General features: G+C 41.0%; 2 protein-coding genes across 8 annotated transcripts in view; one reads left to right on the forward strand and one right to left on the reverse strand.

Moving 5' to 3' along the window:
- The window catches only part of epn2 (epsin 2), a 32,433-nt gene extending 23,716 nt beyond the window's left edge, over window positions 1-8,717 (forward strand). For 4 of the 5 annotated variants that reach the window (XM_066690048.1, XM_066690050.1, XM_066690051.1 and 1 more), the window contains 4 exons: window positions 3,369-3,545; window positions 4,004-4,093; window positions 4,574-4,777; window positions 5,093-8,717. In XM_066690048.1, coding sequence (XP_066546145.1) covers window positions 3,369-3,545; window positions 4,004-4,093; window positions 4,574-4,777; window positions 5,093-5,445 — 824 coding nt within the window. In that variant the 3' untranslated portion in view covers window positions 5,446-8,717. The remainder of the gene's footprint in view (window positions 1-3,368; window positions 3,546-4,003; window positions 4,094-4,573; window positions 4,778-5,092) is intronic. The other variant, XM_066690052.1, reaches the window with a different exon arrangement.
- Window positions 8,718-9,356: 639 nt separating this feature from the next.
- Window positions 9,357-13,312, reverse strand: b9d1 (B9 protein domain 1). Of its 3 annotated transcripts, none has more exons than XM_066690053.1 (7): window positions 13,011-13,312; window positions 12,656-12,724; window positions 11,894-12,005; window positions 11,498-11,594; window positions 11,253-11,315; window positions 10,260-10,345; window positions 9,357-9,761 (listed from the first exon to the last, which is right to left on the reverse strand). In XM_066690053.1, exons 1-7 carry the CDS (start codon window positions 13,068-13,070, stop codon window positions 9,619-9,621), a joined length of 630 nt encoding a protein of 209 aa, XP_066546150.1. In that variant the 5' UTR covers window positions 13,071-13,312; the 3' UTR covers window positions 9,357-9,618. The 3 variants fall into 3 exon arrangements, with proteins under 3 accessions (XP_066546150.1, XP_066546151.1, XP_066546153.1); XM_066690054.1 differs by having other exon boundaries at window positions 10,260-10,327; window positions 13,011-13,255; XM_066690056.1 differs by lacking the exon at window positions 11,253-11,315 and having other exon boundaries at window positions 10,260-10,327; window positions 13,011-13,307.
- Between the last annotated feature and the right edge of the window lie 7,999 nt (window positions 13,313-21,311).

A 21,311-nucleotide genomic window follows, 5' to 3' on the forward strand; every position in this document is an offset into this window, starting at 1 on the left:
ACTCTCATGCTATGCTACATGTTGTGCAGTGGAGTGAAAGGTAATTTACACAGCATTCTAGGGGAAAGACATACAAATTACCCATAATTACCCTTCACAAGGAGGGAAATATCAAGCAAAATTGGTGTTTTGTATCATGGAATCTAGACCACAGTCAAAAGATACAGACAAGCTTAACAAGAGTGGTAACACTTAATATTAAATATGTTTGAAGATGAAACTTTCCCTGATCAACACACTACTTGCCGCTGAATTCAATTCCACATCAATTCTCTCCACACCAACGATAAAGAATAAAGACAAGCTTGAGGAGCTGGGGAGAGTTGCAGATCAAAAACATTTGTGAGCCGAGTGTCAAATAGACCCTACAACGGATCACTAATATTGGATAATAGTGTTGTGGACACCTGATTTTTTTGTGCAGCTCCAACAGGATATATTGGAAATAGTGTAGTGTCACAATTAAACATGAAGATTTGCAATGTGAAAGGCTACAGGTGTAGAATGAAGTACTCACTGAGCAGTTCCCTGAGAGAGGTGAGCTGAGGCCATGTTTTCAACAGTGATGAATCTGAACTGCCACACTAAACCTCAACAGACCGAACAGGTTTTCAGCAAGGAAGCTTGTCCTTATTTTGCTTTTACTTTCAGTAGGATAGTCCATTTGGCCCAATTGTTTTGACCATGTTTGTTTTTAATAAAACCAGAATAATTTAAATTATTAAAAAAAAAACTCAAATTCCCAACATTAAAAAAATAAATAATAACTGGCCTCCCTTCACTTGGCAAAATGTGCAGTTTAAATCCCTGTACACACAGACCCAGGCTTCCCCCTGATGTTTTGCCATGTTCTATAAATGGAGTCTGTATATCTGTTTACCCTTCTCAATTTGAGCAAAACATCAGTTTGCATTTGATAGACACGAAGTTCTGGCAGAGGTTTAATATTGGTTCTCTTACATTTAACAAATAGAATATCCAAATGGTCAAATAAGGTTGGTCACCATCTAAAGAGAAATTAATTCTAAAGCAGGAATTGTTTTATTTTATTTTAAAAAAAGGTGGCATGGGTGGAAGATTTGATCATCTTAGTCTCTTCCTCCCACAGTTCTGAGTCATTTTATTAGAGTTAAATAGCTTTTTAACTAAAAACAACCATGTCACACCATTGGATAATGTTGTAATGACTGGTATCAGGGGTGGGGGGGTGCTATTTTCTCTGGTCTGGTGCATTCATCCTCTCTTCACTGGCACCAACATAGTTTCCTTTTGCAGTGTGAGGCAAGCCAGCTAGGCCTCCTCTCTGACTCTGAAGTCTGCGTTTAGTGCCTCATGTTTCTGCTGGTGGTTTGGTAGCTGCAGTTATTAGAAATGAAGACATGCATTCTGGTTAAAGGTGATTTAGTCTGAGGGGTATTCAAGAAGGCAACTGCTGTGAACTTGAGTGGTGTCTCCCTGTAATATAGCTCTTTTCAGTGCCCTGACACGTAGGCAGTCCAGCAATGTTTTAAGTTAGTTTCCCCTGCAAGATTACTTCTGAATAACATCTGACTAATCTGAAAAGTGTTTACATTTATTAATGGTCGAGTCAAAGATCCATCTTTTGTTTCTCTCTTCTTACGTCCTGCAAGCTCTTCTTTCATCAAGTTGTAATATCAATCCCCTTTTTAAAGGATTAGGTGTGACTGGGGCTCTGGTGGCTTCATATTTGAATATATTGGTCCTAGACTGTGTTCAGCTTTTCCCTCCAACACAGATTTTAATCCCTAAACATTTCAGAACTACAGCACCAGGTCTATGGAGACTTTAAATAGAATGTATTGTATAAAATAAATAATGATTCCGAACATAGAAACACCTTAATGAGCCATACATTACATTTACAAGTCAGTGCATAAGTCAGGTGCCACGTGTCCACTGATGGCTTCCCCACACGATTTAAGGACAGGTTTTCTTTGTTTGTAAGTTAGTGAGCCTGAGGGTTAAAATAACGTGAGGGGAAAAAAATGACAAAAATCTGCAGTAATGCTTGTACTGATAATTTCCCTTTGGTTCACACAGCCCTCGTTTCAGTCCTAAATATACTCTTGACTCGTTCAGCAACTTCAGTTTCCTCCTGCTGAGTAATGTGGCCAGACTGGTAGCGCTGAATTCCACTGCGTTTCTCGGCAAACTGAACAATGAACAACCACACGCCGCCCTACAGGTGGAGTCCCAGCTACCCTAGCAGTCCTGCGTTTCTTTTGTCAACTCAAGAATTTTGTGAAATAACAACTACGTCCTCTGATCCCACCCCACGCACAGTCCAAAACTGGAGACGTCTTTCAAATATACAGCATTCTGCAAAATGATTGTTTGTCGAAAATGTGTTGTTCATTGTGACTTAAGCAATCGGATCCCAAAGTTGTTTTCTTTTCTTTGAGATTTACAATGTAAACAGTAATGCCATGCAGGTATTAACAGAGTGGAATGGTGACTGGAAGTGACTAGGAACAAGACTGGTGTTATAAGCAGGGGCCTGTGTTTTGCATCATCTTTCCATATTATTGATATGGCAAATGGCACAAAATGCAGGGCCCTAGTTATAAGACTGTATGTGGCTGGTGTTTGAGGTGGGCTCAGAGATGAGTGATGAAGAGGAGGATGGAAATAATGTCAAATGGAGTCTTATAGAGTGATCTGATCTGACTACCCTACACTAATTATTTCCTGTTCTAATATCTGCCCTGAAGCACTGGTTTAAAATAGGTACTTTCAGAATAAGTAGCTCACAGGAAACGGGAAATAAGATATAATGTTGACTGGTATGTTTTCAGAGCCATTAAAATCCCTTAACTTTAGGCTTTTCTGGTGATTTATAAATGATAAACCAAATCTGATTTAAGCAGCGATTACTTTAACACCACTCATACATGAATTATGAACTTGTTTTTGGTCTGAAATGGTTTTGTTGAGCTGTGATTATCATTATTATTAAATTTGTGTCTATATAATGGTAAAAAACATAGCTCAAGAAAACCATATCTAACCCAAAACATAAGTTAGCAATTAACATGGGTGGTGTTAAAGTAATTGTGGTTTAAATCCAATTTGGTTAAAATCAATCTCCTCTAAACAAGGATTTTGAAGAACTAAGGAATATTAAGTAAGCATACCCATGTACATCAGATTGGAAATAATTTTTAATTTGAAAATTATTGCGATAACTGTTTTTATAATTTATTAGTATCAGATCTAAGCAGTCCAGATCACACCATCAGAGTTTCCCTTTAAAATACTGACTTCCTTTGCTTGTATGCCTGTGTTTTGTGTACATGTTCTGTTAACCTATTTGCAGTGGTGTAATGATGATCTTCCTGTGGTTTTAGGTGCTGTTTCTAAACCAGCCATCTCTGTTGATCCATGGGGTTCGTCCTCTGCCTCAGCGACCCCAATGAAGAGCGCTGACCCCTGGGGGTCTCCTGCAAGCTCCACCCCCCTGGCTCAAGCAGCCCCTGATCCCTGGGCATCTGGGCCTGCCAACCGCCCCAAAAACACCACCACAGGTGAGAATGACACTGGAGTCCAAACCTACAACCCTGTGGGTTGCAGAGCAGGAATAATTGTATTATGAACATCATTCTAGCCATCCTTGTTTTCTGCCTACAGTTTCTTCAGGTCAGGAAAGATTAATGAAATAACCCTTTGTTATATTGAAATGCTTAAACTCCATGGTCAGAAATCTTTTGATGCATACTTTCACATTGCAGGGTACAGTGCAGCTGTGAAACTGCAGTTATTGTAATAATAAACAGTAAGAGTTCTCATTATTTTGCCGACACTGGGCTTCAATGATCTTTTCACCTGAAATGTTGATTCTTCACTAAAATCACAGCAATTATTTATACTGATGTACATGTGATTCACAGTGATTTGCAACCCTTCAGGCTTTGCAGATTATTTTTACCCCAGTATTTCTGAACCTTATAAACCAATTAAACATTTTTATTTGATTGGCATCCAGGCAACTTTGATCCCTTCAGCACACTAAATGGTACTTCCAAGGATGACTTTTCAGACTTCGAGAGTCTGCGTTCATCTTCCATGATGCCAGGTAAGCATATTCACCCTTCTATGTATTACCTGCTCCAGCTTGAATTAAACCATTCACTTTTATCTTAACATTTGCTTACATTTAGTCCAACTGATTCTCGCCTTCCTGTTTCTCCCCACATGGAACTTGAGCAAACCGGTCCATCAGTCTCTGTGCCAAACCCTGCATCGCACGTCTCGGAGCATTAAAAAACGCATATGCATGGTTTCATATTGCTTTCGGCTGGTGGCAGACAGGCTTTATAAATGTTCCATAAAACCTTGCCTGTGATGAAGTCAAATACACAGGCACCACATTCTGTGTTGTGGTTTTCCATACCCTGTTCATCCTAGACAGCCTCTATACCTTCATACGTGCCCACGCTGTAGTGATGCACAAAGCAAAGGTTAGCTATTCGAGATGAGCACCGTTCGGCTGTTTCTTGTTCAGCGAGTCCAGTTGCGGACCCCACAGGGAAGGTGAATGGTTTTCTTGTTGAAGGTGACGCCCGCGGGAGCTCCTCCTTACCCTCGCGACCCGGCGCGTCCGCCAGTCCTGACCTCTTCGACTCTTCTGGCCTGAGCACCAGTTCTCGCAAAACCCCCGAGTCGTTCCTGGGCCCCAACGCTGCCCTGGTCAACCTGGACTCGCTCGTCACCAAGCCAGCGCAGCCCGCTCCCGTCTCCAACCCCTTCCTCGCTCCAGGTACGTGCCAGAGAAACGCAGCGTCACCACAGGCCCGCGACAGGGATTTCCGTTTCATTCGGCCGTGAAGTCTGTCCCTCACAAATTAAACTGAACTGCTTTCTCAGTGTATTCGATCTACTGAAGAGGGGTTCATGCCCTGCTCCATGTTTAAATAAAATGTAATGGAGAGATGAGGGATGATCCCACGCTCTGAAAGGTGTTAACGTTCCATGGCCGTTTAGTTCCTAGAAAGGCGTTCCGTTTGTTCTCCTGTGTGAAAAAGACCGCTGCTGTACCTGCAAAAAAAACCACTGCTCTTCTCTCTCTCTGCAGGAGCGCCTCCTCCAGCCCAAGCTCAGGTCAACCCCTTCCAGATCAACCAGCCTCAGCCACCAACTCTAAACCAGATGCGAGTCAGCCCCATGATGGGGATGAGCTCCCAGGGCTTTGGCACCATGCCCTCCATGAGCTTGGAGCCCCTGCCCCTTTCCTCGATGCCTCCGACCGGCTCAGTGGCCATGGTCCCGATGCCAGGAATGGCTGCCCTAGCACCTATGGGTCGGATGATGCCGGGCATGGGGATGGGGATTCCCAGCTCAGTGCCGCAGCCGCTCATGAGCACGGGGATGCCGCCAGCTGCAACCATTGGCCAGGCTGGCAGCACTACCAACCCCTTCCTGCTGTGAGGAGTGCTCTGCGCTGTTCCCATCAGAGACATATGCCTCTATATTAGCTAACAATATAGTGGTCTGTTTTCAGATTATTATTTTTTCCCTCTTTTCTGTGGAGTGCTATTTTATTAAGACTTTTGGAGTAGATATGGTGTTTACAGTTTTTAATTGGCAGAAGTTGCTCTCTGCTCCCTTGGAGGTAGGTACCCTGCAGTCATTCATATTTCTCCTAAAATCTCCTGAAATGAAACCTTTGTAATTACTGTGTATTGTAAGTGTGATTATCCTCTTACCCTCAAGTACATAACAGCTCACTAAAAGCTGGCATAGTATTTACTGGGGTACCGAGTTTAAACTCTAGATTGCTTTAATCCTATCCGTTTTTTTTTTGTTTTTTTTAATGGGAATCCTGCTCCGTTTTATTCTGTACTTTAAAGTCTTTAAAGGCAAGATATTCACTAAAGCTAACTTTTTTGCCTCCATTTTAGTTTAATGAAAGTAACCTAACATTCTGCATCACTGCATATACACTGTATTTACGGTATGCGTTTGTAGACACAGTATAGAGAAAATGAATCAGTTTACATTTAATGTGTTTGGTGTTCTAAGCAGGGATTTTGCACAAGCTTTAGTTTTCTGACTGTTGGTTCACCATTAGTCCTTAGCTAAAGAAAAACAATGACCGACTGTTCTCTAAGGAGTGGCATCAGTACCAAGTATCAAATCACACGTGCTGAAGTCTGCGCTCTTACTGCTTAGACCATTCAAGCAGCACCGGGGCTTCTTGTCACGGGTTCCAATCTTGACATATTGGAGGAAGAACTGTTACGAAACGACAGGGAGACAGGTTCACACATTGTGAGGATGGCTTTTCGTTTTGACAAAAGCCATTGTTTTTTTACTGCATACAATCTGGAAAAACCAACATTTGAATTCGGTAAATAGTTTGATTTGAATACTATTGTAAGGCTCACTCTTTGCACAGTTTTTATTTTTGTTAGGGTGACACCGTTTTATATTGACCGAATTGATAGTCTTTTAAATTCGCATTCAGCTGCCTAGACTCTTAAAATGCTGTTAAAATGAAATCTCCAACAATCGAAGATTTGTTGTCTTTGTGTTGATTTTAGATGCTGTTAATTTATATGTAGAAAATGTGTTCATTGTCATAGGAAGAGGGACAAAGGGAAACCGAGGGGGAAATGCAAATGTGTTAAACAGATGAGCTTCATATTGCAGCAGGTCTTCTCATGTCTTGCGTCATATCGCCACCTTCACATATAACGGGTGTTAGTGTGATTATAATGCATTGATTCAATTCTAAAGCTTTAAAATCCTGTAGATACTAATCCTCTGATCTGAAATGTTTTATATATATATATATATATATATATATATATATATATGTACCTTATATCTAACAACAACAGATGTTGTAGGACTAAACCCAACAAAAATCATGGTGGTCTACAACGGCTCTTCTCATTTTGTGGATTCAAGGTGAATTGCTATTTTTCCTGTAGCAAATCCTGTGTGTATTTCTATATGTCATCAAATCTAGTTAATTAGCTCTTGCTTTCTAAGCATGTATCACAAAGCATACAGTGTAGGACAGGGATTAGGACCTGGCAGTCGCATTAGTTTGAATTGAAGTGTAAAGGGATCTAGAGTCAAACCCAGCTCTTACAGTAATCCTAGGAAGTTAGACAAAATAGGCATTATCAATAAAACAAGGTGCTTCTTCCACTAGCCATGGTCATTGCCTCATTCTGTAAAAATAATATGCATATAAGGCTTACCCCATTGGGGTATAAAGTGGTCAGATCAAGCCAGAACTTTATTGAAAAAGGGATGTTTTTAATCTGAGTTTTGCTCCATATACTGAACTCTTAATATTTGCTCCAGTTTCTTTTGGTGTGTGAAGCTTCGGTTTGAAAGTGTGTGTGGGAAGGTAGGGTGTGGTGGGTGGATATTGCTGGCAAGGACAAAGGAGCAGTAATAAACACTGTCACAATGCACTTGGATCTTATTGACTAGAGTAGATTGATCAGAAAATAGATGTCAATTGATTAAGGAAGATTGTACATCTACAACCAAACCAAACTTGGGTAGTGATAGAACTTGACAGAAGTTATTTTCTTGAGGGGGCAATTGCTTTTTTTTTTTTTTTATACTATTAACAAGATGCCACATTGTTGCGACCCCAGTTTCACATTCTCTTTCACAAGCAGTGATTTTGCTTTACTAGAACAAGGTATATTTAACAAGACTCCTGTCAGTATCTCCATCTGAAAACACAAACTGCTAACTTGCCTAAACTGATGATTTGAATAGGAGACAGTTTTTCATTGTTTAATACTGATATACACAGATTTGCTTGTGTTAGAAAACAATCCAATAAACCCCATTAGTTTTGGTTTTTAATAATAGTATATTTTAAATCAATTTAAACCAATGTAATTTTACTGTTTGAGATATCTTATGTACTAGATTATCTTCTGTCAACTAGTGCCCTCTTCAGGAACTGCTGTGCTGTTGCAGATTTCATCCAGACTCCTAGTTCTAGATGTATTGAGATCATAGCTAACATACTTACCAAGACATTTACTCAGGCAACAAGAAAAAATAAATTTAAAAGATACAGCTTTAAGCTACAAAGTTTTATTTACTTTGATCTGATGGGGATGACGAGGGTAAAACAGGTTAAGATCCTGTGTGAGAATGTGTAGCCCTGCAGATTGAGTGTAATAACGTAAATATGCAGACGTAGAAACAAAACGCAAGCTGTAAGGTAAGATCTGTGATACAAAACATGTAATACATGTTGTGCAAACGTGGTTTTGCATTTTTTTTTTTTTAACTACATACAATATCTAGCTCAATTTGACATGACTGTCTTTTTCGCTGTAACTATTTCTAATGTTTTTTTTTTTTATTCTGTTACTATATACTAATGCATTTATTGTGGAAAACTAACATTTTCATTGAAAACATGCATAAACAAATTTATTTTTTCATGTTATTGTCTGTATATTTACCAAACTGTTTCATATTACTGGGAGCAGGCTGCTTTTTATGGATTTTTGTGCTGGACTTGTTGGCATTATAACTGTATAATATAATTTATCATTTGTACTATTGTAACATATTGTTCAGTTTCTTATTTCTGTGTAATGGTTTTTTGTAGGAAAGTCACATGAGAAATGTGATGTTTTAACGCCATCTAAACCGCAGCAAATGATTAAAGAGCCTGTAGCTGCAAGGGTTAAATAAATTGTATCGCTTAATTTCCTGGTTGCAGTTTGTTTATTGCTTGGACACCATTTTTGGTAATGTATAGATCTACCCCGAAACAGCTTCACTGGCAGATGCAGTTATTTTGAAGGCTTTGGCCATAGCTGTACACTTAAATGTAAAATATAGATATAGATCGTAGTCTCTCACTCTCTCTCGATTTATACACACATCTCATCTGAAAGAGCTGGTTTTCAAATCATTTAACCATTACAATTCTTAAGCTTTCAATTACCTTCTTGTGTGCTTGTAGGAGAGAGGTTCAAGAATTCTTCACTAGGATGTACCATAGTAGGCTGGTAAAGGAAAAAATATCAATTAAGTAACAGTGATGACTGCTGTATCATACAAATTGTGCCCTGTAAAGTTTGATGTGCAAATGGGACCATGGAGAACATGTTCCCTTCACAAGGAGAGTACACACCGGAGGGCAGCTCGGTGTGACCACCATTAGTGTCCACCATGGTTGCATACCTGCATACCTGCATTCAACTGTTTGGTAATCATGTCTATTATTCAGGTGGCATATTCCACAAGCCCTTGTATTGTAGTTCACTGCATTAACAAAATACATATGGAGAACAGATAAAGCCCCTACTACATTTAGTTAGTAAATGTGGAAGGACTGCAGAGGGTGTGCAAAGAAATTTATATCAAAAAATGCAAAACAAAACATACAAAAGTGTTCCAAAAGTTACAAATACCATTCAAAATAAACTCTTATTGGAAACCCATCAGGATTAGCTGCTGCTCCTTTGACAGAAGATTAATTGTCAACTAGTTCACTGTCCTTTACTGCCACTCTTCTACTTTAAAACTGAGAACACTTCTGAAATGCTGACCTAAACAACAAAAAAGGGCAACACGCACTCTTCTGCCATGATGGGTTTTGATTCAGGATGTGTAACCCATGCCTGAGACTATGAAGCCCGAGGGCTGTGCGTCTGTGGAGGTTGTGTCATAGCCAAGTTTCTTCATGTCTTTTGTTAAAATGTTGAAGGAGAGCGTGACGAAGCCTTGAGACCTCACCCTGGTTACTGAAACAAAAAACATTCATCTTGTCAACTCATCGGGAAGCATTACATTTTGATCTTGTCAACCTGAATTTAACACCAGTTGTACATTTCAAAACCTTGACAGCTTATATTAAATCTAAGTGATAAAATGGCTTCAGTGACATTATTTGTGTAAACATGTAATGCATCTTAAACTATTACTTTTTACTACTCATATTAAACTAAACTGTTTTGTTTTGACATTAGAGCTGCTACAAATGTAAGGTCTGAGATGACTTAAATACCTTAATGTCTTTAAGTACTTTGAGAGAAATACAATTACAGAAGCTCTGACTGTTGCCTCAGGATGTGCTGTGAAGTTTGCTCTTATTCTGCAGGTGTGCCCCAGGACTGACCTCGACACCACCTGCTGTTCAAGCCAAGGCTTTTAACAAACGACAATTAAAACTGGTGCCAAAGCCAGCTTCCAGGGACAGAAAAAAACTGCGAGTGAATGAAGTTACTACAATCTGGACCTACCTTCCCTTCCTTCTCCCTGAGCAACGACCTTGGGATCTGTGAATTCTGGCCGCCTTCCCATCAGCCAGCTGAGGGAAAGAAAGGGACTATTTAGCAAGTGTTGCCGGAGCGCCTGTCCCGGCAACACTTTACCAAACGCCAGTATCGTACTTTGGGAAGACACGTACAAACATCCTTTTCTCTTGAAAGGGTTGTGTGTTTAAAAATAGTAGATCTGGGACGCAATTGGCACTAGGAAAATTGATATTTGACCTGATTATGCACAGTGAAATCCAAGTGGAGGAAAGGGGTCTTTTTAGGATGTAACACCTGCCTGACCTAGTTTATGGTCAAGTGGGTTTCAGTGCAAAATAGTTAAAGACACAATATGGTGGAGAACATTCAGCTAAACCTACTTTATTAAAAGAAAATCAAATTTCAGAATCGCGGCATCGGTCTCTTGATTTGCTCCTTGAAGCCGATTCCTGGTCGAGAATGCTATACATGGATAGAACTACTCTCATCACCTTAAAATAAAAAAGAGCATATGCATATATGACTAATCTGTAAGACTTTGAGAAAATCCTATTTGCATTCTATTATAATACATATGAGCATATCTTACTGAAAGATGGGCAGGTATAAAATAAGTTTGCCCTGGGGATTCAATCTTCAGTTCTGAATTACCAGTACTTCAATGGAGAAAAAGCTTCCTGATCTAAAGCAATCTGACATCTGCTCTTATTGTGAAAACTCGAGTGACTTGAGTACACAGCCAGCCCTGCAGTTCTGAGTGAGTGAGTTTTGTATATCAGTAGCACTTTCTTGCCTGTACATTGATCCTCTGTGGGCATTTCTGTCAATTGTTAATTGCCATAACTCTGTTCTATTTATATCTGAAAACACCTCTCAAAACACATTGCCAGGATGTGTAATTAGTGGGGCACACCTTAACCTAAGTGGAACAAAAGGACCCAAGGCATGCTAAAGCAAAGGAAGGCGTTGCCTGGTTACCTTGTGAATTTCTGTAGCTTTGAAGTGGATTCTGGAACAAACATTGGAATAGTTTTCTTGTGCCTGCAGGGAAATTATTAGCATCATCGTTTTTATTAAGAATCTTTATCACATAAAATGCTTACTCTTAGACTCACCACTAGACAAACTGCATTACTGCCTGTTCTCTGACATTATATACTCTTATGCTTGTCTTACTAGGGCGCAGAAGGTACCTCTACCCAAAGAGCGATCGGGAGACTCACTGGCCAGGGGTGAGGGGAATGTGAGCAGCTCCGTATCCTCGCACCACGTCATTCCCAAACGCATCCGGTCCGTACACACTGACCACTATCTGGGGCCCTGCCAGAGACAGGGAGTCAGTACCAGCTCGGACAAGTGAAGTAGACCATAAAGACGGTGTCTTTGGATTGCATTGAAGAGTCCTCTGTAAAATGCACTACAAAAATATATTTGGAATGAAAAATAGAATAAGAACTGTGAAACAGATCTAATCTAAGTATATGACTTCAAATCGACTTCAATCATTTGAATGGCGGCAATTGTTTTCGAAAACGACATTGAAATCAAAATCACTAGCATTTTCCTTCTGAAGGAGGGGGTGGGGAGATGTATTGAGTGGTAGTGTGCTCGGTCCTCACAGCCAAAAGGATTGGTGCTCTTGAAAGTGATTTCAATGGGGAAGTTCCACACAAAGTGCTGCTGGGAGTCTCTGCTCTTCGAGGTGATCTGTGAGATGCCCTCTTCCAAGCCCTACAGGGGGAGAGAGGCCAAGTGATGCAGGTAATGCAGTAATCGACATCCAACAGACTCCACACAAGATGCACCGTGTATTGAACACACTTGACAACATCCTTTCCCTGATCCACGACACAAACTGAAGTCCACGTTAAACTGCTGCTTTCCACTGTGCTAAAGTAACACACCACTGTGGCCGCTCCTTAGCATATTGCACATGGGATATTACTTCTGTGTGTTCTTTAAAACACATTTTTAAATGATATGAAATTGCTCCATGCAGCATACGTGAAATATATACAATATCACGTGAAGCCTAATTTGAGATTGGGAGTCAGTGGTGGAGGTGCCCATGTGCTACCTGCACTACCTCAATCGATGGATCCCCAAAGATCCCTTTACAAATATGCTTCTGTGGACAAGTACCCGGATGTTGCCTAGTGATTCATGCCTTGATTAGGGCTGCTGTGGAGAGCGGGTGGGACGATGCCCATCCTAAAGTGCGCCAGGACGTTTTCAGTTTACAACAAAAGTCAACATCCTAGCCCTACAAGGTATGAGAAAGCTGTGAGCTTGCAACATGTTTAAGATAGTGACGTGCACACAGCGGTAGCATTCTGCAACATATATGATCTATTTAAAACGGATCAAGACGCCGTACTCACCGAAGTGGGAGCCCAGTCGTGTCCGTATACAAAACAGTACTTGCAGTACAAGTCGTCGTATTCTGGAAACTAGAAGACAAGTCATCATTGACACAACACTAACAGCAGACAACGTGTGCTGGACACTTCCACACTGCTCTCTCTAGAACTACACTAATACGCGAAGTGCATCCTCATGTTTTCACAATGGCGTTGCAGTCCTTGAAACATTACATGGATTATTGTCTGCTGACGCCTCTGTTGAAAGTGCACAGGACCGTAGATGGGAAAACAACTTTGATTTGATTAGACAGTGCATAATTAAACATGAAAACGGTGGCAGCAGCTGGGCTCAGCCCGTTATGAATATACTCACATTAGCTCCCTCTATTTGCCCGTTTACCATGAGAAGAAACACGGAGGGGTTGGCCGTCATCTTCAGTGATTGAGAAACCAATGATGTATGTAGCGGTGTGTTTATAAAGCGATGATTATTTCTAGTTTCTTTCAGTACATGACTCCCTGGTCGCCCACTGTTTCCTGTCCGTTGCCAGCATGATCCCTCTGGATACTAAGGACGCCTCTTGTATGGCGCAGCGTGAGGACCAAACTCAGAAAGCGTTTAGTTAATAATCGATTACATTCCCACGGTCAACCAATTACCGCCAAATAAGGAGGAGGTTTTAGAAGATACTCTATCTTATTGGATTGACTGTGTCTATGCTATTGGCTTTTATATTGTTTTCCTTAACAGTCGGGCTATTCAGATTTGTTTAAGGACCCCCTCCTCTCTCCCTCTCTCTTTTTTTACCTCTAGGTGGCACTGATATACAATAGGACTGTAGACCACTGCTTCTAAAGAGGCATTTTGTTCTACAGAAATGGGAAATTGAGCCAAATGATTACGTCGCAATTAGTCAAAGGCTGATTGAAGTGCATGTTGAAAGGGCAGTTTTTGTCAGGATTGTATGTGCAAAACTACCGTCAATATAACAGTGATTTAGTGCTCACATTAGCACATTCGTTATTAGTTCTCAGGTAATAAAGTGATGCTTCATTTACATAAATATGATCTTGCTGATTTGTGTAATAATAAATGTCTTCCTTTTTCTCACACAGATTTTGATTTAATTTAGATTAAATGTTAAAAGTCAATGGATGAAGTTGTTCATTTGTATTCAAGGTCAATGTCAGTATATTCAATACATTGTAGACATTTGTTTTCAGGTCTTTGTGCAATGCATCTCACTTTCTACAAGATATTGTAAAAAGCTACATAGTGCAAAGGTCAGATAAACTTAAACAATCACAGAATACAAAGCCAATTTCAAACTGATATGCAGTAGATAAACCACACAAGACAACAGTAGCTGGAGTAAATGAGGTATTGACCTATTATTAGCTTGAATAGAAAACCAATATAAAGTGAACAGGATTTTTTGTGATCTGATCTAGTTGGCAAAGTGCAGTTGTTCTGTGCTGGTGACCGTTTGTACCAGGGTACCCCAGTCCTTGACCATCATCTTTTATTAAGACGTGGAGTAAGCGGGTGACTGCACTGCTTATCCTTAAAATGAACACTAAATCTAAATCAAAACAGGTTGAATGTATTTTACAAGTGAAAGTCAGCCATCTTGGTGGGAAGAGAATGTGAAATAGACTTCAAACTTCCCCATGTGGAACTTACTATCTTCTTGTTTTGAGCATGAGAAATACCCGAAGTATAGAGCACAAATCGACAATTTCACTATTTCTGCAAGGGTTACAATTCCTACATTTGATTTTGACACTTTTACAGTTAACCAAGACACTTTAATCATTAGGGATAGTCCAGAAGATACTAAAGCTGCCATACAGATTGAGGCTATTTTGCAGTCAGTCTCTAGAAGCAGCCATAGAGTGACAGGCTGGCACACATAGTACTGTTTAAGGTAGTTGGCTCCCGGGGGGGCACTACTGCATGGCAGACTGAGTGTTGGAGTAGTGTCTCAGTGTGAGGACAGGTACTGCTGCCACTCCCTGGGTGCTGTGAGTCAGGGCCCTGTGCATTAATACCAGTGAGGTCTGGGTGTCTGTACTCTGCGCTTACAGATTAGTGTCACATACAGCCTGTCAGGTTAGTGCATTCCCTGTACAGGAGAAGTACAGCAACATGGTGTGACAGAGACAAGCAGAGGGCAGAGCGCTCCAGGAGAGAGGGGGAGAGACACAGAGAGAAAGAGACATCGAGAGAGTGAGAGAGACAGGGTGAGTGTCACAGTGACCCATCAGATGTATAACACAGCTTTTTTTTCTAGTTATTATTCTTATCCTTTTGCACATGAATCCTTGTCTCTGCAACATCACTGAAGTCGCCAAGTGTTCATGGACATTGTGTGGACAATGCTGCCATGATTATTGCTGTTGCAATAGATTGAAACTTTCTTGTAGTTTCAGAGAAAAGTCCTCGACTCATACAGACACAAGCCCATTTGGGAGGCTGCACTGTTCTCCTCTCTCACAGACTGAGCGGAGTGTGCAGCGACGGAGAGCTGATAGTGTGTTCAGCCTGGGGAATCCGCAGGGCCAGGGCTGATGGAGGGGGTACATTTGCATGAAAGCAGACAAACAACCCAGTCTCTCCTTCTCCGAGAGTGAGCGCAAGTGAACTACTTTGGGAATTAAAATCCGTACCTGTATGTCAACCCCCTGGTGTCCAATTATTGCAGTCTGCTTCAGATGGGGAGGAAGCAGTTTGATCTGTAGTGATTTTTGTTAATTAACTGCAGGAAGATGAGATAAACAAAGCTGCTGTGCTGCAAGCCCAATCACCACTAGACACCAGGTTGGGCCATGCCTGTCATGCATTTGTGCAAAAATACAGTATATACCATTAAGAAATTGGTATCTGTAAGCATGCTTTCAGTTTTTGGATAAAACTCAATACTTACTTATAAAATGGCCATGTAGCTTAATCTTGAATTATTATTATTATTATCATCATTTATTTGGCAGATGCCCTTATCCAGGACGATCATTTCTCCTCTTTTGTTTGTTTGTTTTATGTTAGCGAACTAGGATCCTGGGGAATCTGATTCAGCAGTATGGTGGGGTAGCTTGTTCCTGACTCCCACAGCCCTTGGTGTAAACAGCCTCATGTGTCCAGCCTTAAATGCACTTCCCCCTCAATTCCACGTGTCCCCGGATCCTTGTTTGACTGTGAATGCTGAAGTAGTGCTCTAGGTCTGTGCTTCTCCATCCTGGTGTTGGAGTACTCTTGTCTGCTGGGCACTGGCGGCAGCTGGGCTCTCATGTACGCCATCTTTATTATTTAACGGCTGACAATTATTGAAATGGTCCAATTATTTGTACACTTGTTAACCTGTAAGTGGCCATGGATGAAGGCACCTGCCAAAAGAATAAATGCATAATAATGAATCAATTATCATGTCATTTACATTTCCAGAGATGGAGGCTGGAACAAAAACCCACAGGTTTGAGGGCACTCCACGACCAGAGCTGAGGAGCACTACTCGGAGTTATCTTAGCGCCTCACGGCATTTTCACACGCACAAACACACAAATACTCGCAAGACTCTCCTCGAAGTGGCATGGGATTACCTGGGAGTTCCTGTAAGTAACTCTGTTTGAATGAGGCAAGGAACATCCTCGCACTCTTTGGGATTTCAGGACTCCTGAGGCCCATATAAAGCGAGGGGTTTCCACTCCTGTTCCTGCTGTTGTTAACAGTGCACCGTCCATCACAGATGACATCATCCAGGAACATCCTTTTATCTATGAATGCGACTAATCTTAAACTTAGTCATTACCCCAAGCCTAGCAGTTATTATTACTATCATTTGTTGTTGTTGTTAATAATTGTTGTTTTTATTATTTACAAGAACAACAATAATAATGATCATAATTACACTGTTTTTATGAATATGATTATTATTATTGCTCTTGTTGTCATTCATATTATTTGGCTCATACTTCTGCTCAAGTATTAAGCATAATACAGTGAAACCGGTAGCAAAGACCAGCAAGTAGGGAGAATTTACAATAAAAAATGTATCCCTGTAATCTGACCTTCTGCAGTGGCTGGAGTTCAATAGTGCTGCACTGCTGATTGTTGGACTGTTGTTGACAGCTGTCGGATTGTAAAGCCTGCCTCTGCAAACCTGACCCTTGAACAGCAGGTGTGTACAGATAGCGGCCCTGGTCTGATGCTCGGTGGTAACAGTCCACTGTGCCCGGCGCTGCTGCCTGTGTGCTGCTGCGTGACTCTCCGATATGCAGTGACCTTTTCTGTCAAACAACCCACCGCTCACTTTTGACAGCCATCAGCTTCCCTTACTTTTCCCACGGAAGAGATGTCTCCGGCAGGTTCTGATTGCAGAGCAGACGTGTTTCCCTGGCTGTGTGTCTCACAGTGTTAAAGGGGTAACTGAATCCTCCACAACAGTTAGCTTTTCGGGATGGGTAGATTTTTATTTTATTTTGTTGTTGTGTGGTTTCAGTAATACAGCTGGACTACAAAGCCACACTATCAGCTGTATGTTAACATTATCGGTGCATTCATCATTCATAATATAAAAAATAATAATATAATGTGAGATTAATCAATTTTAAAAAGAAAATATAGGAGCTACCGTGTTGCAGGAACTGAACACAATCCTTCTGAGCATTTTTATAAGATGAAAGGATTTTATTACCTGTTGCTATACACTTCCACTTCCATTAAGCTAATTACAAACTTTTCACTTATGGGTCTACTGGTACTGGTTACTAACACCTTGAAGAGCAGTCAATTAGGGTTGATTTGCATGCTCTACTACCTCATGATTTTAATGAAGAATTAGAGTCTAAAAAGTCTAAATGTAATTATGTGAATCCTTTATTAGTTTATTTTGTATGTTTACTGTTGATTACCTTGTGTAATTTGTAACAGATACAAGTCAATCATCACCAGCTGTTTTTAATTGTCTGTAATTATCTATTTATACCAGTCTTTTTGCCATATATTTTGATGCCCTGATGAAAATGTGGAAGCACCAAAAATTACCTTGTATTTCCTTTTCACCATATTTTCCTTTTAATTGTTATGCATGTTTTGACAAGCATCATGGCTAAAGTACATTACAAAATCACTTTTGAAGATTAGAAAGATTTATATTGTGTCTGTGCATTCTAAATTACAGCCTTTTAAATAAAAAGCATTTCAGATTTTGTACTTGGTTATCATATCTACAGACTACAAATCCAAAGAATACCACTTAAATTAAAAATAAAAATAAATGAATGAATATGGATATTAATCAGTGCTCCCCTCCCTCCATTTATTTTTCCAGTGTGTTTAATGACAGCTCCTTCTTGATATGGGTGGAGAATGAGGCTGAGCCAATGACAAGGTTTGACAAAGACTGACTACAGGTAAGCTAAATCAGGCCTACATACACTGGACACAACCTAAATTTAGTCTGTAATGAGTGCTGTTAATGACTCCTCTCAAAAGAGTTCAGGATCTTTAAAAAAATGGTCCAGATTTTAATATTTAAAGAAGTATGCATGCTAGACTGTTAATGAGGTGCAAGTTTACAAGAGTAAAGCGAGGCGAGGATGATGAACATGCCTAATTGCACTCTATTCAGTTCTTCAAAGTCAAATCAGTAACGTTTCGGCACAGAAGTGATTAAGGCAGGGTTTTGCCTTTTTTTCCTTCTGCCTCAAAGTATTCACATTTGTTTTAAATACAAAAACTTGTAGTTCTGCTGCTGTTCCTGCTGAGAGAGTGTGTGTGTCTACACGACGCTTTCAGTGTATGGTACCTGTTTAAGGCAGATGAATTGGATCTCTTACCTGTCAGGAGGGAGGCCTGCGCAGGCTGTAATGATGGGAACACAACGAGTAAGGGACACTGCAGGTGGAGACCCCTTGGCACTGGCTGTGCTTGCAGTGTGCTGCAGTCTGTGTGTGTGCGTGGGGGGTGGTCAGTGCTGTGCTGATTTGCGCTGGTTGTGACTGTGTGACATCCTCAAGGCCCCAGGCCCTCGCAGACCTTTCCGATCCCCCGCACTCGCTGGCGTTTTTTCTCTTTTTTTCCTCCAGATCTATTCTTGGCTCGCTTATTACTATTTAAGGAGCGCCGTTCCGACATGGAAAAGGTTCCGTAAAGGCCAGGGTTCTGTAAAGTTGCCAGAACATCAGGGATAACTTCAAACTCTGCTATGATTACATCTCCATGCAGGAAAAACAGGGATTTTGTTTTTCTTAGATTTAAAAAAAGAATTACAATCTGCAGCCAGTTTGATTTACCACTGATCCACTCACAGTACGCTATTTTATGGCATGATACTCTGTCTTTTATTTTGGCCCCTTGTAGATATAGGTGCCCTGCTTCTAAATTCCTTCTTTGTAAAACATCTGTTGAATGCCAATGCTATATGTATCAAATATGCAATCCGGCTGCAACCAAGCTGGAGTTGAATGGTCAAGTTTTAATAAAGTAAGCATGTGTGCATTAGCTGTGTCATGAAAATGGCCTGTATTGTCGGATTTAAGTAACTGGAAAGACTATTGTAGTTGAATCTCTGAAGCAAGGCAGTGTCTCCTGGCTGTGTCTCTCAATGTCACGGAGCAGGATTTGTCACTGCACTGCCTCACAGTGTCCCAGTTCAGGCTGTCCTGAATTGTGGCGCATGTCCCTCTGTGGGACTGGGTCTCTGACTCGGAGCCCCTATTAATAGCTGGGAAAAAAAAGAAATATTCCAGAACCTTCAGCTATCCTTTTCTTTGTGTTTCCCTGTGTGCCATAGGTAGGGATGCTCTACTTGTTTCGCTCCTGTAAGACCAGCTGTGTCTGGCATAGGAAAGCCACTGGAAATGTTTTTGTTCTCACTCCCTGTTTTATAGAAAATTGTGCAAGATAGTTTTAAAGTTTTTGATAGTATATACCGTTTTCACGGCTGGCCAGTGTTGTCCAGTTGTGGTTTTAAGGCTACATTTAGTTATGAGGTTATTGTCATTTCCGTGACATCTGTTGACATTAACTGAGAACATCTCCAGATTATCTGCTAACTGTCCATTCAGTGAAAAAAAAAAAAAGTCAACAAAATGTCATGTGCCCTTGGGGGAAGTCCTCAGTTTTTGGGGAGATTTCAATGGGTGGCTGTCCAACTCTAAGCATTTTTGGCATCCATATCAGGCATGATCCAAGAGGAAGCAATGTGGCCCATTCCCTGTTTTGGTCTTGTTTAACAATCTCTAACATGCTCAGTTCGCATGATGGCAATGTTATTTTCAGTGCAGCTCCTGCACATTCATTCGTTTATATACAGCACCCATGACACGTGTGGTACCAGGCTATTGAGAGTTTGCAGCAGTTAATGTTTTTTTTTTTTCTTTTTAAAGATCAGTCTAATTATAAGATCAGATATCTTGCTAAATATAAGCCTGCAGCAGGCTAAGCTCATCTGCCTGATTAAGTCTTAAAGTAGTTTTTAATTACTTTAATGAAAGCCTCTTCTATACAAGGAGGTGTCTGTGCAAAAGCAATGCACAGCTCACGGATATTTAAGCTGGTCCCGTGTAAGTCGTGTGTTTCTGACTCTGCGTATGTCTAACTCCCCACCTGAGCCTAGTTTTTTGGCACTAGACCCCTGTATTATGGGTGCGAGAGAACCTAGTCCATTCTGATGTGCAAAGGCCAACACAGGCCCCTGAGGACTGATGACGGTGACTGTTTCTCATTCTCAGATTGTTGGTGTTACCAAGTGAATCCTGTTTGTTCACACTTCTTGACATCTTGACATCTTGTCCTGTCTTGTTTCTAATTTATGGCTACACAGAGACATATTTATCAATTGCTGAGGCTTCCTTTCTTAATAAATCAATCAATGAATAAACAGTACTGTGGCTTGGGTTGTGTCCTATGATGATGATACCAGCAGAAGGGGGGTGATTCATGTGTGTGTGTGTGTGTGTGTGTGTGTGTGGTTGGTTGGGGGGGCCTTATATCACAGTCCTTTGATTTTAAAAGAGCACATTTGTCCTGCCAGATGCAAGGGGTGGACTCTGACAGCTTTACAATGCGTGGGAGAGTGACACGTGTTTTCAGTTGCCCCTCAAGTGGTCTTGTGCATCTGAATATCTGAATATGCACAGGCCGCCATCCGCTGTGCTGAAGCTCTGGCAGCAGGCCAGGACTACCTTGAAGATGAGAAGATGCTCAGTGTGTGCCAGTTCCTTTTAGGCTTTATTTGTAGGGGGGGCGGGGGCTGACTTTTTAATGAGGGCCATGCCTGGCAGTCGGGATTCTGCTCCCTATGGTTTGTATAAATTCAAGGAATGTAAACAACAGTAGCAATTGGCTTTGATACCAATGCAATATTCAGAGCTGCCATAATTAAGCGGGAGATCCTCTGTAGTGTTACATAATCTCTCACAGAACTCCCGCAGAAGCCATTGAGTCAGACTCTCCTGCCTGGCTCCACAAATTGAAAGACAAGAGGTGGACCAAAAATAAACTGCTGTGGGTTGCCTGGAGAACACGCACTGACAGAGCTCCCAGTGGGGACTACAGGTAGCCCCAAATCCAGGCAGATCATTGTCCTCATAGCACCTCACACCTGGCTATAGCTGTTGCATTGGATAGCTGTCACTTAAAGAACTCTACTTAAATCATGAGAATTAAGGCAGT

This window comes from Amia ocellicauda, chromosome 17 (genome assembly GCF_036373705.1).
Source record: "Amia ocellicauda isolate fAmiCal2 chromosome 17, fAmiCal2.hap1, whole genome shotgun sequence".
In the NCBI taxonomy this organism is placed as follows: Eukaryota; Metazoa; Chordata; class Actinopteri; order Amiiformes; family Amiidae; genus Amia; species Amia ocellicauda.

Excerpts from the sequence above, each read along its gene's own strand:
- b9d1 (XM_066690053.1), bottom strand. The coding sequence starts at position 13,070 with ATGACGGCCAACCCCTCCGTGTTTCTTCTCATGGTAAACGGGCAAATA. Across the intron at positions 11,316-11,497 it reads ATTCCCCTCACCCCTGGCCA|GCACAAGAAAACTATTCCAA; the intron begins GTGAGTCTCCCG and ends ATTTCCCTGCAG. Across the intron at positions 10,346-11,252 it reads AAGCTACAGAAATTCACAAG|TCCCTTTCTTTCCCTCAGCT; the intron begins GTAACCAGGCAA and ends CTTGCTAAATAG.